Source organism: Terrapene carolina, unplaced genomic scaffold (genome assembly GCF_002925995.2).
Source record: "Terrapene carolina triunguis isolate 2854851 unplaced genomic scaffold, T_m_triunguis-2.0 Scaffold67, whole genome shotgun sequence".
Classification (NCBI taxonomy): Eukaryota; Metazoa; Chordata; order Testudines; family Emydidae; genus Terrapene; species Terrapene triunguis.
Genome location: NW_020664418.1, coordinates 27,204,106 through 27,223,276, shown reverse-complemented (window position 1 = coordinate 27,223,276; position 19,171 = coordinate 27,204,106). Strand labels below are relative to the sequence as shown.

General features: G+C 48.2%; 1 protein-coding gene across 1 annotated transcript in view; it reads right to left on the bottom strand.

The window, feature by feature from the left end:
- RFX7 (regulatory factor X7) overlaps nt 1-19,171 on the bottom strand; it is a 105,802-nt gene that overhangs the window by 45,294 nt on the left and 41,337 nt on the right. Inside the window, exon 2 of the mRNA XM_024204913.3 lies at nt 12,826-12,859. Coding sequence (XP_024060681.2) covers nt 12,826-12,859 — 34 coding nt within the window. The remainder of the gene's footprint in view (nt 1-12,825; nt 12,860-19,171) is intronic.

Below are 19,171 nucleotides of genomic sequence, written 5' to 3'. Positions count from 1 at the left end.
CCCGCTCTAGTGTATATATATCCCTGCTGGCCCGACCCTCCCTCGGTTCCTTCTTGCCGGAGACTCCGACAGAGGGGAAGAAGGGTGGGGAGTGTAATGGACGTGAACAACACATCTCGAAGAACAACAGTTACAGAAGGTAGGTAACCATTTTTTCTTCTTCGAGTGATTGTTCACGTCCATTACACATTAGGTGACTCACAAGCTTACCATTGGAGGAGGGTAGGAGTCAAGGAACAATTGATTGAAGCACAGCCCTGCCGATCACCGCGTCCTCTCTGGTCTAGTGACGGATTGCGTAATGGGCTGTGAACATATGTACCGACGACCAGGTGGCCGCTTTACAGATTTCCTGGAGTGGAATCTGCGCCAAGAAAGCCGCCAAGGACGCTTGGGCCCTAGTCGAGTGAGCCCTGATCGCCGGGGCTGGTACGTTGGCGAGCTCATAGCATGTGCGAATGCAAAGCACAATCCACGCTGACAAGCGTTGAGCCGAGATAGGCTGGCCTTTCATTCTCTCCGCAATGGCAACGAACAGTTGTGTCGACTTGCGGAATGGTCTGGTCCATTCCAGATAGAAAGCCAAGGCTCTACGGACATCGAGGGTATGCAGGCTGCGGTGGCTTGGGTCCGTATGGGGCTTAGGGAAGAACACGGGTAAACAAACGTCCTGCCCCATATGAAATTGCGTGACCACCTTAGGAAGGAACTTGGGGTGCAGCCTCAGTTGCACCTTATCCTTATTAAAAAAAACTATATATGGGGGTTTCGAAGTGAGGGCTCTCAATTCCGATACCCTCCTAGCCGATGTGATGGCCACTAGAAACGCTACCTTCCATGAGAGGTGCATGAGGAAGCAAGAGGCTAGGGGTTCAAAGGGCGGTCCCATGAGTTTAGTTAGGACCAGGTTAAGGTTCCATGCAGGGACCGGCGGGCGCGAGTAGGGAAACACCTTCTCCAGCCCCTTGAGGAATCGAACTACTGTGGGGTTGGAGAATACCGAACCCCCCAACTCTCCCGGGTGGAATGCCGATATGGCGGCCAGACGCACTTTAATTGAGGCGGGGGCGAGCCCTTGATGCTTGAGGTGCAGCAAGTAGTCCAGTATTGATGGGATGGAGGCCCGGAGAGGCTGTATGAGATTACGCTCGCACCAGAGGGAGAATCTCTTCCATTTGGCAAGGTAGGTCGCTCTTGTGGAGGACTTCTTACTACCAAGAAGAATTTGCTGGACCTGGTGGGAGCTCCGTATCGTTTAGCCAGAGAGATAACACGCCGTGAGATGTAGCGATGGTAGGTTCGGGTGGAGTAGGCGACCCCGGTCCTGCGTGACGAGGTCGCGATGGAGGGGTAGGGTAATCGGGGCCGTCAATGACAGTTCCAGCAGGGTCGTGAACCAATGCTGGCGTGGCCAAGCCGGTGCTTTGAGGATGACTGTCGCCTTGTCCCTGCGGGTCTTGAGCAGGACCCTGTGGATGAGCGGGAATGGTGGGAAGGCGTACCTCAGGCTCCTGCCCCACTGAATCGCGAAGGCATCTGCCAATGATCCCGGGCTTTGGTTCTGGAATGAACAAAACTGAGGGCATTGGCTGTTGTCCTTGGTGGCGAAGAGATCCACCTGGGGAAACCCCCACCTCTGGAAGATTGAATGCAGGACGTCCTTTCTCAGCATCCATTCGTGCATGTGGTACGACCTGCTGAGGCGGTCTGCTAACCCGTTTTGGACCCCTGGGAGATACGCTGCCAGTAGTTGGACTGAATGGGCTATACAAAAGTCCCATAGGAGGAGAGCCTCGTGACAGAGGGGAGAGGATCGGGACCAGCCCTGATTGTTTATGTAGAACATGGCGGTAGTGTTGTCCGTCAGAACTGACACGCTGTGGCCTTCTATGGTAGCGTGAAAGGTCTGGCAGGCGAGGCGAACTGCCCTTAACTCCTTCAGACTGATGTGGAGCAACCTTTCTTCCCTGGACCATAAGCCCTGGGTCCGCAGGTCCCCTAGGTGCGCCCCCCAGCCCGACGCATCTGTTACTAACGTCAGGGTGGGTTGTGGTGTGGCGAAAGGGACCCCTTCGCAAACTTGCTGCTGATCGAGCCACCAGCGGAGGGAGTTCGATACCCGAGCTGGGATTGTCACTACTAGGTCCAAGGGGTCTCTGTTGGGGTGATACGTTTGGGCTAGCCACAGCTGTAACGGTCTGAGTCTCAGGCGGGCATGTCTGACTACGTGTGTGCAAGCCACCATGTGCCACAGGAGTTGCATACAGCATCTAGCCGTGGTCATGGGAAACTGCTGGATGGAGCTTACGACCTTTTGAATGGCCAGGAACCTGGAAACTGGAAGACTTGCCCGTGCCGCCACCGAGTCCAGGACTGCTCCTATGAAATCCAGTCTCTGCGTGGGGATCAGCGAGGACTTGGGTACATTGACCAGTAGGCTGAGCTTGCGGAACACCTGTAACGCCAGTGCCATGTGGGAGCTGACCTCGTCCTCTGACCTGCCCGTGAGGAGCCAGTCGTCCAAGTACGGGTATACCCGCATCTTCCTTTTTCGAAGAAAGGCTGCCACCACAGACATGCATTTCGTGAACACTCGCGGGGCCGTTGCTAGGCCGAAGGGTAAGACTGCGAACTGGAAATGGTGTTGGTTGATGGTGAAGCGCAGGAACCGCCGGTGGGCAGGGTGGATGGCAATGTGAAAGTATGCATCTTTCATATCGAGGGCAGCGTACCAATCCCCCGGATCCAGGGATGGGATAATAGCGCCAAGGGAGACCATACGAAAACGTGCCTTGACCAAAAATTTGTTTAGTTTGCGTAGGTCCAAAATAGGACGGAGGCCCCCTTTTGCTTTGGGAATAAGGAAATATCTGGAGTAAAACCCTTTCCCTCTTAGGTCCGGAGGGACCTCTTCCACCGCTCCTACTTTGAGGAGGGCCCACACCTCCTGCATAAGGAGTTGCTCGTGAGAGGGGTCCCTGAAGAGGGACGGGGATGGGGGGTGGGAGAGAGGGGGCGAGGAGAACTGAAGGGTGTATCCCGCCTCAACCATGCAAAGGACCCAGTGGTCCGATGTTATACGGGACCAAGCACGGTAGAAATGGGACAAGCGGTCCCTGAAACATAGGGGAGGATCCGGTATAAGGGTCGGTACGCTGTCCTCGATCGCAGCTTCAAAAACCTTGCTTATTTCCCGGCTGACGCTTGCCTTGGCCTTGGCTGTGGCCCTGGTTAGGCGTGTTGTTTCGTCTACACCTGTTGTCCCTACCCCTTCTGCGGTACGGTTCCTGTCTAGGACGAGGGTGGTACTGCCTCTGCGGTGGTTGGGGCTTAAAGGGTTTCCTCTGAGTCACTGGGGTGTGCATTCCCAATGACTTGAGGGTTGCTCGAGAGTCTTTGAGGCTATGTAATCTGGCATCCGTCTGGTCCGAGAACAAGCCTGACCCCTCGAACGGGAGGTCTTGCAAGGTGTTTTGCACCTTTGGGGGAAGGCCGGAAGCCTGTAGCCATGCCGAGCGCCTCATCACTACTCCTGACGCGATTGTCCTGGCAGCTGCGTCCGCGGAGTCAAGCGAAGCCTGCAGAGAGGTTTTGGCTACTGCCTTCCCTTCGTCCACTAAGGCAGAGAACTCGGGTTGTGAACCCTGGGGCAGGGAGTCCTTAAACTTGGAGACTGATGCCCAAGAATTGAAGTTGTGTCTGTTCAGAGTCGCTTGTTGGTTAGCAATCCTCAACTGGAGGCCCCCGGACGAGTAGACCTTCCTACCAAATAAGTCCAAGCGCCTTGCCTCCTTGGCCTTGGGGGCCGGGGCTTGCTGGCCATGCCGCTCTCGTTCGTTGACCGCCGAGACGACCAGCGAACAGGGTGTTGGGTGAGAAAAGAGGAAGTCGAACCCTTTGGAGAGGGTGAAGTACTTCCTCTCTACTCCTTTCGCAGTTGGTGCACTGGAGGCCGGTGTTTGCCATACTGTCTTATAGTTAGATTGTACTGTTTTTATGAGCGGGAGTGCGATCCTGGAGGGGCCTTCCGGGCTTAGGATACCAACCATGGGGTCCTCCTGCTTTACCGTCTCCTCCGCCTGCAACCCCAGATTGAGGGCTACTCGGCGGAGCAATTCCTGGTGCACCCGATGGTCAATCGGGGGAGGACCGGACACTGTCGTGCCCGCCACGGCTTCATCTGGTGAGGAGGAAGAGGTTAGGGCCTTCTGAGCGTCGTCCTCTTCCTGCAACTCCTCACCGACTGGGCGCTCCTCTGGGGTCTGTCGTATCTGAGACGGTGCTGGGCTCGGTGCCGAGTAGGCTCTTTCTCGCTCCGGTGGTCTGGAGACCGTGGCCTCCTTGCGAGAGGAGGGACGCCCCTGCGGGGAGCGGGAGCGGTGTCCCGAGGGGCCAGATCTTGAAGTCCTGGACGAGGGACCTTGCTGGTGGTAGGCCCAAGGGGTCCAGAATGGCCATTGTCCTGGCTGGCCCCACTGTGGGTGCCAAGCGGCTTCGTGTTCCCTACCGGTCGGTGCCCTGTGGGTAAATCTGCTGGACTGGCCCGAGTCTGCCTCCGAAACCACGGACGGTGACCTGGATGGCCACGGTGGTGCCATGGGACGGTGCCGGTCCAGGGTTGGAGAGTAGTGCCTCCGTGACCGGGACCGGGAGTAGCGTCTTGCCGACCTGGACCTGGACCGGTACCGGTGACCTCGGGACTGGGAACGACTGCGAGTGGTCAGTCTCGGGGATCGCGTGGCTGACACGTCCCGGTGCCTACTCGAGTAGGGCTGCTGGGTCGGTGCCGGGCGCTTATTCGGGCCTGACGACTGTGCGGCCCTCTGCGCCGAGGGTAGCCAGGAGTCCACCGAGGTGGAGCTTGACTGGGATCGGCACCATGAATGGTGCCGAGATGGTGACCGTGATGGGCGCACCATTGCCGGCTTGCCTCTGGATGGCAGTCTTGGTGGATTATCCTTGGCTTGGAGGGGGCCCTCAGCGGACAATACGATGAGGTCCTTTGCTGCCTCAAACGTGTCCGGGGTGGAGGGCTGTTCCAAAAGCTCCTCCAGCCCTTCCACCTCACTCGATGCGCCTATCCCGGGGCTCGACGGGCCTTTCAGCACCGGAGCCACTGGCACGGGATCTGTCCTGGGGCCGCCACGCCTTTAGGCGCACTCGAGGTCTTCGCGGGCGCTGCCCTCTTATGTGGGGAGCGTCCTCGGGCCTTGGGTTGGCCCTTCGATTTTGCCGGCGAAGATGACCGGTGCCGGGGGCGGTCCTGCTGTGTCGGTGCCGTAGGCTTAGGGTGCCCCGCCGGCGCTGGATCACGAACCGATGCCGGGGCACTCCGCACCGAAGTTGACGGTGCCGCGGCCTGCTGTGCCGAAGTGGAGGGCTGTAATGCAGCCTCCATGAGCAGCTGCTTAAGGCGAAAGTCTCTCTCTTTCTTAGTCCTGGGCTTGAAGGCCTTACAGATCTTGCAGAGCTCTTTTTGGTGTGCTTCCCCCAGGCAACGGAGACATGAGTCGTGGGGATCACTTATCGGCATAGGCTTGCGGCACATGGCACAAGCCTTGAAGCCTTGGGCGTGCGGCATGCCCCGCCGCCCAGGGCCGGTGTCGGGATTGACCAAACACCTAACACAAAGGAGCTTAACTACTACTAAAAGAACTGATAACTGCTAAGATTAACACTAGCTATTAAAGAACTGATAACTGCTAAGAGTAACACTAACAACTAACACTAAGGGACACTCTCAAGCGAGAGACAGAGTTGTTCCAACGCGGTCACAGACGGTAAGAAGGAACTGAGGGAGGGTCGGGCCCGCAGGGATATATATACGCTAGAGCGGGGCGTCGCTCTGGCGGGAGGGGGGGTCCCTGCCGGCCCGACGGGAGCCGCTGAGGGAAAAAGTTTCCGACGTCCGTGCACGCGGCGCGCGCACACCTAATGTGTAATGGACGTGAACAATCACTCGAAGAAGAATATAGCTGAATAGCTAAAGAGAGGTTTTTAATTTATCTCTTCATATAGTAAATCCTGCAAAGAAACAGTTCTAGAATTTCTTGAGCTTTACCCTCTTCTCCAGCCCATGGAGATCATCCAGAAGCAGGTTCAGATTTCATCACGTTTATATTACCAATCAGATCAGCATTTTAGCAGGCTTCAGGTGTACATTCAGAGCCAAGATTTCATGACCATTATTAGAACACCTTGAGGTCAGTGAAGTGACAGCACAGACGAATTTGCTCTGAACCTACTCAAAACACCACAATAAAGTTGTTTTTACTAAAGTTGTGTTTTCACTAAGAAAAAATGTTAGCAGTTCAAGATAAAACCTAGGCTCCCCCATAGCAAAGTAGAGTTAAAGACTATGGGGGAGCCGTACCTCACCTTGATCTGCTAATTCATGTAAAAACTACCAACTGCTTCTTCTTCACTAGGACTTACCATACCTTTTTTCCTGCTGAAGAGAAAGCCTTCAGCTACACAAGATTTCCATTTTAAAAACAACTCTCCCTCCGCCCCCAACACAGAACCAAATTTGAATCCACACCAGTACTGACCAAAACTGTTACCATCTGAAGCTGTCTGGTGGCCTCTGGTTAATTTACTGGTAGTCTCAGTCCAACTGCAGATGCCAATATTTGGAGGAGGGGACAGTCACTATCATAATACAGTAAAATACTGGATAGCTGAAAGTCCCTTTCTCCCCTACAGGATAATAGCTATGTAGAACAGGACTGAAGCACTTCAGTGGTAGGAGAGGGTTTGTACTACTGCTGCCCATGCTCAAACTCCTCTGTAGATTAGGGACTTCAGTGATCATTGCCATCAATCCAGCACCTCTCACTAGCACTGAATTCCTTTTAAAAGACAAGGGGCAGGGCCAGGAACCTTAACCTTCTTGCTAAGTGATCAAACTGTGAGCCACATAATCAGGTTCAGGAGTTCACTTAGTATGTGGCAACATAAATATAACAAGCAATGTCACACTAAGTGAGCACCTACTTCCAGACTTGTTTACTACAGTTTAAAAGATATTGCAATAAATCTTTAATGGATGTTTACCCCACAATTCTTGCTAATTATCCCTTCTGGTTTGCACAGCACAGAATGATTTTCTTATGATCTTCCAAAAACTGACTTAATCTGTCAGGATGCAAACAGTACAGCAAGACACACACAGACACACAAAAGGATAAATAACTATATGAAGTTATTACTGTTATCCTCCGTCCTCCTAAACTTAAATTGTTGCATCTGGTCTTAAATTAGGTGGTCCCTGCCCCCAGCAGCTTAGTCTTCCAGCATGTTTGTACAGTGCCCCGCACACTGGAGCTGTGTGTCTGGCTAGGATTAGGTGCTACCATAATGCAAATGCTGAAAAATAGTAAATAATGTGAGTCTCTACTTACAATGAAAATGTGTTTGCTAGAAACCTTAAGGCAAAACCTAACTGGATAAGATGAAATAGATATGAAGGTGGCAGTAGCATCTTCTCACAGCATATGTGACTAAGGAAGAAAGACTTCTTGTAAATTCAGTTACCTGAATCAAGGTAAACTGCTAAAAGGTGGTTTTTCCTCCAAAGGGCTTGTTCTTATGTTCTCTATTGCAGTTAGCAATTAAAGTGCTATGACAAAATGGCACTGCCCTTGAACACTCCTTGGTGTTGTTATTAAAGAAACGGAAAAGATAAAGGATACGGATCTGTTGTAACTGCATGCCTCATGGGACTATGCACTCAAATGGTGCCAAGAAGTCTGCAAGTCTCTTGAGAAAGCACAGACCATGAAAACTACACGTAAGGCTGAACACTTAAGTGGACTGGACAGACCTGCCCAGAAGCTTGGTTCTTTGGAAGTAGAGGGGGTGTAGGGGAGAAGAGATCTGGCAGTGTCTAAATGTCCAGATCACATGGAGTCAGTTGCTGATAATCATATAAATCTGTTCATACTAAGGCTTGGTCTACACCAGGGGTCGCCAACGTTCAGCACGCGGCTCGCCAGGGTAAGCACCCTGGCGGGCCGGGCCAGTTTTATTTACCTGCTGACGCGGCAGGTTCGGCCGATCGCGGCCCCCACTGGCCGCGGTTCGCTGTCCCGGGCCAATGGGGGCCGCGGGAAGCGGCGTGGGCTGAGGGATGTGCTGGCCGCGGCTTCCCACCGCCGTAGGCTTAGGGTGCCCCGCCGGCACTGCTGTGCCGAAGTGGAGGGCTGTAATGCAGCCTCCATGAGCAGCTGGCGAGCCGTGTGCCGAACGTTGCCGACCCCTGGTCTACACTTTAAACTGATATTGGCATAGCTACGTCAGTGAGGGGTGTGGAAAAAACATAGCTATGGTGACATAGGCTCCTCAGTGCAGACATAGCTGAAATGTGAGATCAGTAAATACGGCAGACAGCCTTTGTCCCCCAGAGGGTAGAGAGGAGAATGGGCTTGCAGAGAGAAGTTCCTAACACAAACTCTCCCATAAGGATTTTTAAAAGGCAACGATGTTCTAATTTCATTGGGCTTGGGAATTCTCAGACTCTCACACAACAGTTTACAGCTTTCAATAGCAAGAACAGATCTCCTAGCTGAGTTTCTGTGTTGTGGTTGGTGTATTCACCACTTCTATTTCCTGTAACCTATTCTGATTCCAGCCTTCTGAACAATGCTATGCTGTATTTATAACTGACTGCACTACATTAAGTATGTATCCTGTCTCAAAGGTAAATTACCCAAGAGAGAACCATTCAATTATGGATGGAGATCTGATACCATTAGCAGGACAGACAGGGAAGCATTTGAAATGCAAGGTCAGAGCATAAGGAAACCCTTGTGATATTCTAAATCAAGTTGTGGAGATTGTTCTTTAGCATTACAGGCTAAAGCTCTATCTAGGAAAATGGCTAAATTGTCCAGCTGACCAAAATAATCCAAAAGCCCATCCAACAAGCGAAGGGAAACATTTAGTGTACATCCACACTGCAAAAAAACAAAAAACAAACAAAAAAACCCACAACAGCAGATTTCGGAGTCCAAGTCTACAGACTTGGGCCCTGAGACTTGCTGCCCAGATTTTTATTCCCCCTCCAAATGTTGACTACCCTTGGTGGCTGCTAGACAAGCCGATGATCTGCACTTAAAAATCCTAAATCCAAGACTATTAGTATGAAACCTGTTTCCATCTCTAACACAATTTTCTTGTAAATGCACAGAATGCAAACGATTTGCTCCTATATTCTTCTTCTGGTGCTGCTTAAGCAGTTCTGCCCTATATTGCACTGTGAAAAGAGTTAATTATATTTGCTTCTACCTGCTGCAACTTGCCTTTGTGCCACTGACCTCCCCTATCAGGGTCCTCTGCTCAAGGATGATCTTCAACCTACTTTAGAGGCAATACGGGGAGCAATTGCCATTGGTGGCATTAAGGAAGAAGGAGGCAGGAAGCCACTTTCATCCTCAGGCTGAATATCAAATGCACCCAAGAATCCCTTTAAGTGTAGACCAGACTGGATCAGAAGCTGGTCCTTGAAAGGACATGGATACAAAAATACAACTTAGTTTAAAGAAATATCATTTAGCTACCATAAATTAGGGTAACTTTATTCTCAGAAAAAATACTTTGGAAATCCAAATTATCCTTTGACAACTCGCCTTTAAAATGTTCCTAGCGTGCTCAGCCATATGGCTACACAGATACTATATGAAGGTAGCTAGAGGGCAGCTTGAGCCATAACTTTATTAAATACTCATTTATGGGTGAAATTCCATGGCCTCTTATGCAGGGGGTCAGACTAAGTGATCATAATGCTCTTTTTTAGCCCTCAAATCTATAAAAATGGTTGCTTCCTGGCTTAAACATAGGTGCAAGATCACAGTATTAAGGGAGTGGGATTTACGCTGATTTAGAGCATAAACTGTTTCTGATTTAGGGTATGTCTATACAGCAATAAAAGACCCAAGGCACAGCCATGGCAAGCCCGGATCAGGTGACTCAGGCTCGTTGGGGGTGGGGTTGGGGCCTAAAAATTGCAGAGTAGACATTCAGGCTCGGGTGGAACCCAGGCTTCAACCCGAGCATCTACACTGCTAATTTTACCACCCCCACCATCCTGAGCCCCGCCAGCCCGAGTCAATTGACCCTGGCTCTGAGACTTGGTGCCATGGTTTTTTTTATTGCTGTGTATACATACCCTTAGAGCCCTAAATGACTTGGCATCTGTCTTCCTAAGATGGCTCTCCCCGTGAAATACTACTTCAATTGCAGTCAGTGCAGGCATTCTAGGCAGAACTCCTTGTGTATGTAAGGGAGGGAGCTGATCAGAGGACATACTTTGAGGACTCTAACTTCAGAAATACACCCTTCTGCCCAAAGCAGTCAAGGCCTATAAGGCATACGGCAAAGCTGGTCTCTGGGCGAATGTTTGGGATCTTGACAATGGTGTGGAAATCTTTACGGAGGGGTATGGATTAGTTTTTTCAGGAGTGACACAGGGTGGAGAAGGTCGTATTTATGGATGGCCTATATCTGTGCAGAGAAGCCACTAGTTTGCTATCAGGATGGATAAAAGTCGATATATTTAAATTAAATTTTTTCATTTAAATTAAATACAGATTTGTTTATTAAAACTAAACCTATTTAAAATACATTTGAAACTGATAACCTATGTTAAGGCATAAAATTATTGTATCAGAATAATTTAAAGTAAATACACAAAATATTAAGTAGTACATATTTGCTGCCAAGTTTTAAAGAAAGCTAAACCCTGAACTGGTGGATGTCATTGACTAAGCACCTGGAATCAGAGTCTGTTGAAGTGCTAAACCTGCTGTTGGTAGCAGTAGCCTCCTTCTGCAGGTGCAGAGATTATTTTCTTCATTTCAGTTTATTCAGCTAACTCAAAGTTAAAAATCATTTGGAAGTTGAAAAAGTAGGAAAGTTTGTTTTCTTCTTCCAAAACTAAGGGCTTGTCTACACTGGCAATTTACAGCACTGCAACTTTCTCGCTCACGGGTGTGAAAATACACCCCCCTGAGCGCAGCAAGTTTCAGCGCTATAAAGCGCCAGTGTAGACAGTGCACCAGCGCTGGTAGCTACACCCCTTGTGGAGGTGGTTATTTTAGAGCGCTGGGAGAGCTCGCTCCCAGCGCTGCGCCACGACCACACAAGGCACATTAAAGCGCTGCCGCAGCAGCGCTTTAGCGTTGCCAGTGTAGACTAGCCCTAAGTGTGAGAGTTTGAGAATTCTAGTTCTAAAATCCTGAAGGACACAGTAGCCAGAAATAATTGATTCAATTCACTAACTACAATTCACTAAATTATTAAACTACTGTTAGTTTTAAATGCAAAATTTGTTTTGGTACATTTTTCTTATATTTCCAGCACATTTAAGGTAGGTTTATATAATTAAAAATATTAAATGCTATTTTTGTACATTTTTAATTGCATTTCAATTTCCATCCAAATAGAACTTTACACAAATCACAAGTAAAAAATGTATCAGCTAGTTAATAAGAAATGCATCATTCACCATTTTCTAACATAATAAAAAATGTTAACATTAAGCATCTGATAAATGTAAATTAAGCTATACAATTGCTTTCGTAAATATGTATAAGATACATAGTGTATACTCCTAGTTACCAAAAAGAAGCACCAATTTAACACAAAGACTGTATTTAGTTGGAAAGCAACACATTTTCATCGTTACTAACCAGTGAGTATCAACCCTTTTTTAGGAAAATAACTAAACAGTATAATAGCAATATGCAATTAAAAGTGATGATTTAAAACAATGTTTCCAGTGTGCTAATTTAAATCATTAGTAAAATCAGTGATTTAAACTGCTTTGATTTAAATCAATCCACCCTGCTTGCTATGGCAATTTTTGGATTAGTTTGACTCTTTTATCTTTTGGGGCTCAAAGAGCTTGGAACAGGCAATCTTTGTCTATCCTGAAGCTTAAACACGTACAAGAATCTTATAAAATCATAATGTATATTGTGATAGCACTTAGGAGTCCCAGCCCCTATTGTGCTAAGCACTATACAAACACACAATCAAAATATGGTATCTGCCCCAAAGACCTTGCAAAGGATGACATACTGAAATTAATCAAGCCATTGTAATAAATCAAATGCAACTGTACAATCCCTGCTGGTAAAAGGGCTTGATCCTGTGAAGTACATAGTACCTTATGAGGCTAATTGGAGTAGAAGACTCTCAGCTCCTAGCAGGATCAGGCCTAAAGATAGCAAATGTCCCTGTAAAACACTGATTTTCCCCCCCAGTGCATTCAATAACTCCTGTGAAAGCAACAGTGCAAAATATCCCTTACTGCCATGCAATATGCAGTAGTTTTCAACCTGAGGTCCACAGACCCCTGGCAGTCCACATACTATGTCTAAGATTTCCAAAAGAGTCCGCTAAGATTTCCAAAGAGGTCCACACCTCCATTTGAAATTTTTTAGGGGTCCGCAAATGAAAAAAGTTTGAAAACCACTGATCTAGCCTGATTGATTAGCCCTACAGATGAAATTATTGGACAGTATGGGCATCATCCAGTGATATTACTAGCCAGGGCATCATCAATCTGTACCAATCTTGAGGCTGGCTTGTGTGATGTGGGTACGTGTCCACTGAGAACTGAACTGAAATCACTAAATTCACTTCTCATAGGCCACTGAACAGCTGACAGATGGTAACTACCTTATGTCACTACCCCAGGTTAATTTTTCCAATGGTGCATAGTGATGAAGGGCTCCATAATCACTGCCAATTCCCACTGGCCATCCATAGTGGTCTTAGAACACTTTTTAATATTTGGAAAACCTTAAAAGTTCTACTTACCAAAATGCAGTCCACCTTAGATTGTACAGTTTTGCTAGGGGAGAAAAGAAGAGAGAAGTCTCAGGTTAATCTGTACAGCAATGAAATAAAATGTTACATAGTAGAATTTCCAACTGCTGTTATGCTGAGAAGCTACAAGCTTAATTCCTGGCTATTTATGCAAGAATACTCATCCTGTAACTTTCTAGAAGAAACATTTTCCAGAAATAGTTGTTATTAAAAACACAGGTGTTTTTTCTGACAAGGGTTATAAGTTTAATGCAATCTCATGCTGCAACTGGGAAACTCTATTCTGAGTTACTGAGTGGCTATCACTTCCACAAAGTGGCATTGATAGATGCTCATTATTTCTTGGGATTGGGCTCTGGCATGGTATTAAGTGTTTTTGCAACTGGTAATTGCTTCAGATTCTTTTGATTTGTCCACCTATAAAAATAATTTAATTAAATCTTATTAGACATATGAATTTCTGGTTATCTTGAACAGCTTCTACAGTCAACCACAGCTGTTTTTTTACTGACAACTTGGTGTTTCCAATAAATAACCTAATCAATTTAATATTACTACCTTTCAGCTGGTTACAGGAAGATGAGTGACGGGAAAAGGAATGAGAGTCACATCACAAGTAATTTCACTTAACATCGGCTGGGCGAACCAGTCAATTGACTGCCTATTGTTTGACCAGGGCCAAATACTGTCAAATATTCCAGCAAGAGTGCCCTAGGGTAGACAGCGGTGATGGTGTGATTGAACCATGGTGCCATTCTTTCATTTTTTTAGAACACAGTTTCACATTTTTCTGAATTAAAATCTTTTTTTTGGGGGGGGGGGGGCAATTAGGCATAAGTAAGGCTACTTTTAGTCACAGGTATGTTTAGTAAAAGTCATGGGCCGTAAACAAAAGTTCACGGCCCATGACCTGTCCATAACTTTCACTATATACTCCTAACTAAAACTTGGGCCGGGGGGCTGCGGGTGCTTAGGGTGGGGGTGGTCTGGGGGCACCACGGGTGTTGGCGGGGGTGGCCTGGGACCCCTGCTGGTGCTGGAGGGGGAGGGTTAGCAGGGCTAGCAGGCTCCCTACCTGGCTCTGACCTGCATGTTCCTGCAGCTCCTAGGGGGAGGGACGACCGGGGGGGCTACTCCTGCCACAAGTGCCAGCTCCGCAGCTCCCATTGGCTGGGAACCGCAGCCAATGGGAGCTGCAGGGGAAGCACCTGCGGGTGTGGGCACCACATGGAGCTCCTTGGCCCCTCCGCCCAGGTAAGCGCCGCCCCACACCCCAACCCGTTGCCCCAGCCCTGAGCCCCCTCCAATATACCCAAACTGCTGCTGCTGCTGGCCCAGGGGCTGCCCGAGCCAGCACTGGCCACTGCAGAAGTCACAGTGGTCACGGAAAGTCATGGAATCTGTGACTTCCGTGACAGACACGCAGCCTTAGGCATAAGTATTTATCTAAGCCTAAGCCTACTGGAGAACATAAAGTCTACAAATTTACATCGGCACAGCTGCACTGCTGTAGCACGTCTGGTGAAGACACTCTAAGCCGATGGGAGATCTCTCTCCCATTGGCTTAATAACGCCACCTCTGTGAGAGGTAGTAGCTACGTTGGCGGGAGAAGCTCTCCCACCAACATAGCGCTGTCTACATGGGGTTAAATTTGGTGAATTTTTCACACCACTGAGCGATGTCATGATACCAAAGTATGTATGTAGTATAGCCCAAGCCTTACGCTTAGTTACTGAATTAGTCTTTTAAGATATTTGACCATTTTTGACAATATCTGACCTGTCAATTGACTAGTTATTTCTAGAACGATCAAATGCCCAACCCTAAGTAAATATGCCCCCAAAAATACACTGTGGGGAATCTAGTCTACTTTATCCCCTAAGTGGCTCTAACACTTCCAAATAAAGTGATTACTTCATGCACTTAGTCTGACTCTACAGCCTATGAAAATCAGTGGGATATTTACCATTGGCATCAATGAAAGCAGGCACAGGCCTCTAAGATACAACACTAGATACTTAATTACTGGAAAACTAATAAACAAGTACTAAACTAAAAGTTTCAAAATTCAGGGAACAACTTTGCTCCCACTGGAGGGCATGAATTAGACCCTAACTCTAAAGCTCGTTAGCTCAGCTTGGCAGGAACAAGACCTACTGTGATCAGACTTATTTTCCTCACATGCAGGTGCCAGGGCAGCAAAGAATGGCTAGAGAAGGCAACCACTAGAGATAATTTAAGTCAGCAGTAAGAAATAAGCAAACCAAAAATAGAAAATGGCTGTGATGGGTTCGGTCACAGAGACCCCCTGGGGACTGTCACCTGACGTGCTGCAATTACCTCTGAGCCCGTTTTCCCTGCCATCTTGGGACTTCCAGAACCCTGCCTTGTGGAGCCAGACACACTAGCCTGCTGCAACACAGACCCAGGCCTGGTCCACACCCCCAAAGCTGCAGACTTTAACTAAAAACTGCTCAGCAGATAACCTATCTCCAGCACCCAGACACCCAGCTCCCAATGGGATCCAAACCCCAAATAAATCCGTTTTATTCTATATAAAGCTTATACAGGGTAAATTCATAAATTGTCTGCCCTCTATATCACTGATAGATATGCACAGCTGTTTGCTCCCCCAGGTATTAATCACTTACTCTGGGTTCATTAATAAACAAAAGTGATTTTATTAAGTATAAAAAGTAGAATTTATGTGGTTTCAAGTAATAACAGACAGAACAAAGTAAGTCACCAAGCAAAATAAAGCAAAAACACGCATGTCTAAGCCTAATACATTAAGAAACTGATTACAAGTAAAATCTCACCCTCAGATGTTCCAATAAGCTTCTTTCACAGATTAGACTCCTTCCTAATCTGGGCCCAATCCTTTCCCCGGTACAGTCCTTGTTAGTTCCAGCAGACATCTTAGGTGGAAAGCAGGGGTGTTCTCATGACTGGCAGCCTCTTTGTCCTGCTCCACCCCCTTTTATAGCTTTGGCACAAGGCGAGAATCTTTTGTCTCTCTGGGTCCCCACCCCTCCTTCTAAATGGAAAAGTACCAGATTTAAGATGGATTCCAGCATCATGTGACATGGTCACATGTCCTGTGAGACCCCAGCCTCCATTCTTCCTGAACTGGTCCACATGTACACAGGAAAGTTTGCAAGTAAACAGAACCATTTACAGTTCATTGATTCTGAAGCACCCTTAATGGCTTTCACTTAATATGTTTACATTAGTAATACAAGTTTATATCTTATTCTCCTAACTCCAGACATAAAAATAATACAGGCAAACATATAGGATGAACACACAGTAGATTATAAGCTTTGTAATGATACCTTACAAGAGACCTTTTGCATAAAACATATTCCAGTTACATCATATTCCCATTTATAAGCATATTTTCATAAAGCACATGGAGTGCAACATTACAGGCTCCACTATCTGACTTTGTATTGGGAGTCAGATCTTACTGGCGCAACCACCATTGCTGCAATGGATGTTCTGAGACCTCAAACCAAAGCAGCAAGAACCAGTGTTGTCATTTTGCCAGGTATCTTTGTTTTCTCATTTTGGTGCTCAAAAAAGGCCTAACATTTATGCTGCAGGGGTCACTGTTGCTACTGAGGACTGCCCCTCCTCATGTAAGACTGGTATCTGGCTGGAGGGACAAGAGAAAAGAACTAGAAAGGGGCAAAAGAAGCTCTCATTGGTATAGGTAGCTGGTAATGCCACTGATGCTGTCCACACATCTGTTCGCTGCCTACTTCTGTTCCAGAGGCCAGTTAAGGAACTGCTGTCAATAGGATCCAGGCATGGAGAGTGTTCCAAAGGGCATAGCAGTGACCTCTTATTATATCTGCTGGTGGCTGTCAAATGGGTAGACACACTTATGAGAAACTTCCAAGGAAGGGGGTGAAGCAGATCTACCTGAAACTTCTCAGGCTACGTCTACATTTACCATGCCACTTAGTCTATATACTCATGGGGGAGCGGGAGAGGGGCAATCTAACTACTGTTACATATTCCCCTGTATGTACTGCCTATAACCTTGGCTGTCTTATTAGGAGGTCTAATGACATAGAGACATTAAATGTGGTAACACCTGGAGAGAAATTATTCCTTCAGATGACTACAGACTTCACCTTAGGGGACCAATCTGGCCAGGAGAGGTTGCTGATCTAATGGCAGCCCAATGCACTCCCATGTAGGGAAAAATCAGACTTGAGCCTGCATATGACTCTCTCTCCAGGATGACTGATTAAGCAGTGTGCCCTTTCAGGAAAAAGGCAGAGAGCACTTCACTGCCATGAGGCAACTCTCTGGGCTGATGCACAGTGCAGCACTGCTGAATTCTGTCAAGCTCTCCTGTCTCGGGGGAGGTTTGCAGTAACATTTGTTTCTTGTGGGGGAGCTGGAAGGTTAAGTGGAAGTGGACCCCTAGACCCCATTACACCAATCTAAGGCTGTTAAAAGGCATATTACCAAGCCACCATCTCCTCCAAGAGAAAAGTTTGAAAATGTCAAGACTCAATTTGCTGTCTGGAAAGCACAGAGCAGCAGAGTGCAAGAGGTGAGCACTTGGATCTATGGAAGTCCTTTACTTCACGTACAAAAAAACTCAAACTGTTTTGCATTCTTCTAGCGCTGACCTCTACTTCTGTAAGAGCTCATCAAAATTGTCCTGACCTGCCTCTGAAAAGTTCTGCAACACCAGAATAACAGGCACAGGTAATAACAGCCAGTTAACTTAACACATCATGTGAGTATTGTCAGTTGATGGGAGCAAAGTTCCCATAAGCTACATGTAGCTGGTTGGTGGCACACAAAGCATGGTTATGCATACGTAACCTGGTCTGCAAGCACATGCCCTGAGACTCAAGTAAAACACTGGCCAAAAAAAAAATAAAAAAAATCCTGTCTGTTAGATAGGAATAAGCAGGGTGTCTATTAACAGCAGTGAGCAGTTATATGAATGTCCAGCTCTGCATTCCCTAGCCTAACAAAGGGACACCATATGCTACAGCTTAATATAGACAACCTAAAACTTCCATCCTAGCTGATATCTCAGAGTTATAGCTTAATCCTCCAAAGTCTTTGTTTATTTGCATGAGTAGTTCTACTGACATACAATGGGACCATTCATGTGAGAATTAAGCATAAGGAACTTTATGGAACCAGGGCCCTTCAGGGGTGGAGAGTTATACGGGCTTGTGGTGCCCGTGCTCCAGCAAATTCAGGGACCGGGGTCCCGGCTCCACCAATGGTCGGGGTCAAGTCTCTCCCCTGGCCCCACCTGCCACCCGACGCGCCTCCCCCGGAGCATCCCTGCCTGCACCCTTGGCAGCAGGCAGCTGCCATGCTACTCCACGCTGCGCTCCCTTGCCGGCCACTGCCGGCTACAAAAGGGAATGGTGCCAGTGGCAGGCTGAGGCACAGTTGCCACCTGCGGAGGGAAAAGGGGAGGAGGCGCACACTTGATGGCAGACCTCTCCCAACCACAGGGGAGGCAAGGGGGCTTCCTAGACCTGAGAGGGGCCCGGGCCCTAGGAACATGTGTAGTGACGGTGCCGGGTGAGAGTCCTGCCGAGGGGAAGAAGGGGGCCCCTCCCCCGGAGCTTGCTGCTGCTGGCAGGAACAGGGCTGGGGAGAATGTGGAGTCCTCCTCTCTGGCCCCAGCCCCGGGGCAGACTGCCTGCACCCCAAACTCCTCATCCCCAGCCCCGCCCCACCCCAGAGCCCGCACCCCCAGCCAGAGCCCTCACCCCCCCGCACCCCAACTCTCTGCCCCAGCCCTGAGCCCCCTCCTGCACTGTGAACCCCTCATCCCCGGCCCAACCCCACAGCCCTCACCCCAACCCTCTGCCCTAGCCCTGAGCCCCCTCCCACACTCCAAACCCCTCATCCCAGCAACACCCCAGAGCCTTCATCCCCAGCCAGAGCCCTCATCCCCCCCCCCCCTTGTGCAATATAGGGAAACTGTTAAATGCTTACTGTTTCCAGTCCGTTTTTACATTATTCTAAAAAATATTATACAAACCTGCCACCCCTGGAGCCCTTTGATTGTAAAGTTGCTGGAACACGGACGTTAGCCTTGTGTCTCAAGTGCCGTGTACACTTAGGAAACTCTTAAATGTACAGTATCTCCATTAGGTCAGGGAATAAAAAGCAACAAGCCTAGCAATAGGTATGGTGGTGAAACAGTCGACCTAGTTAGAACAGACTTACTACCTTGGTCTACCACTCAGCTATTTTTCCTTTGCTGGCTTATTTGAAAGGTATTTCTTGAAAACTTACCTCAAAATTATACTACAAATAACTATTAGGCTATGGCTACTT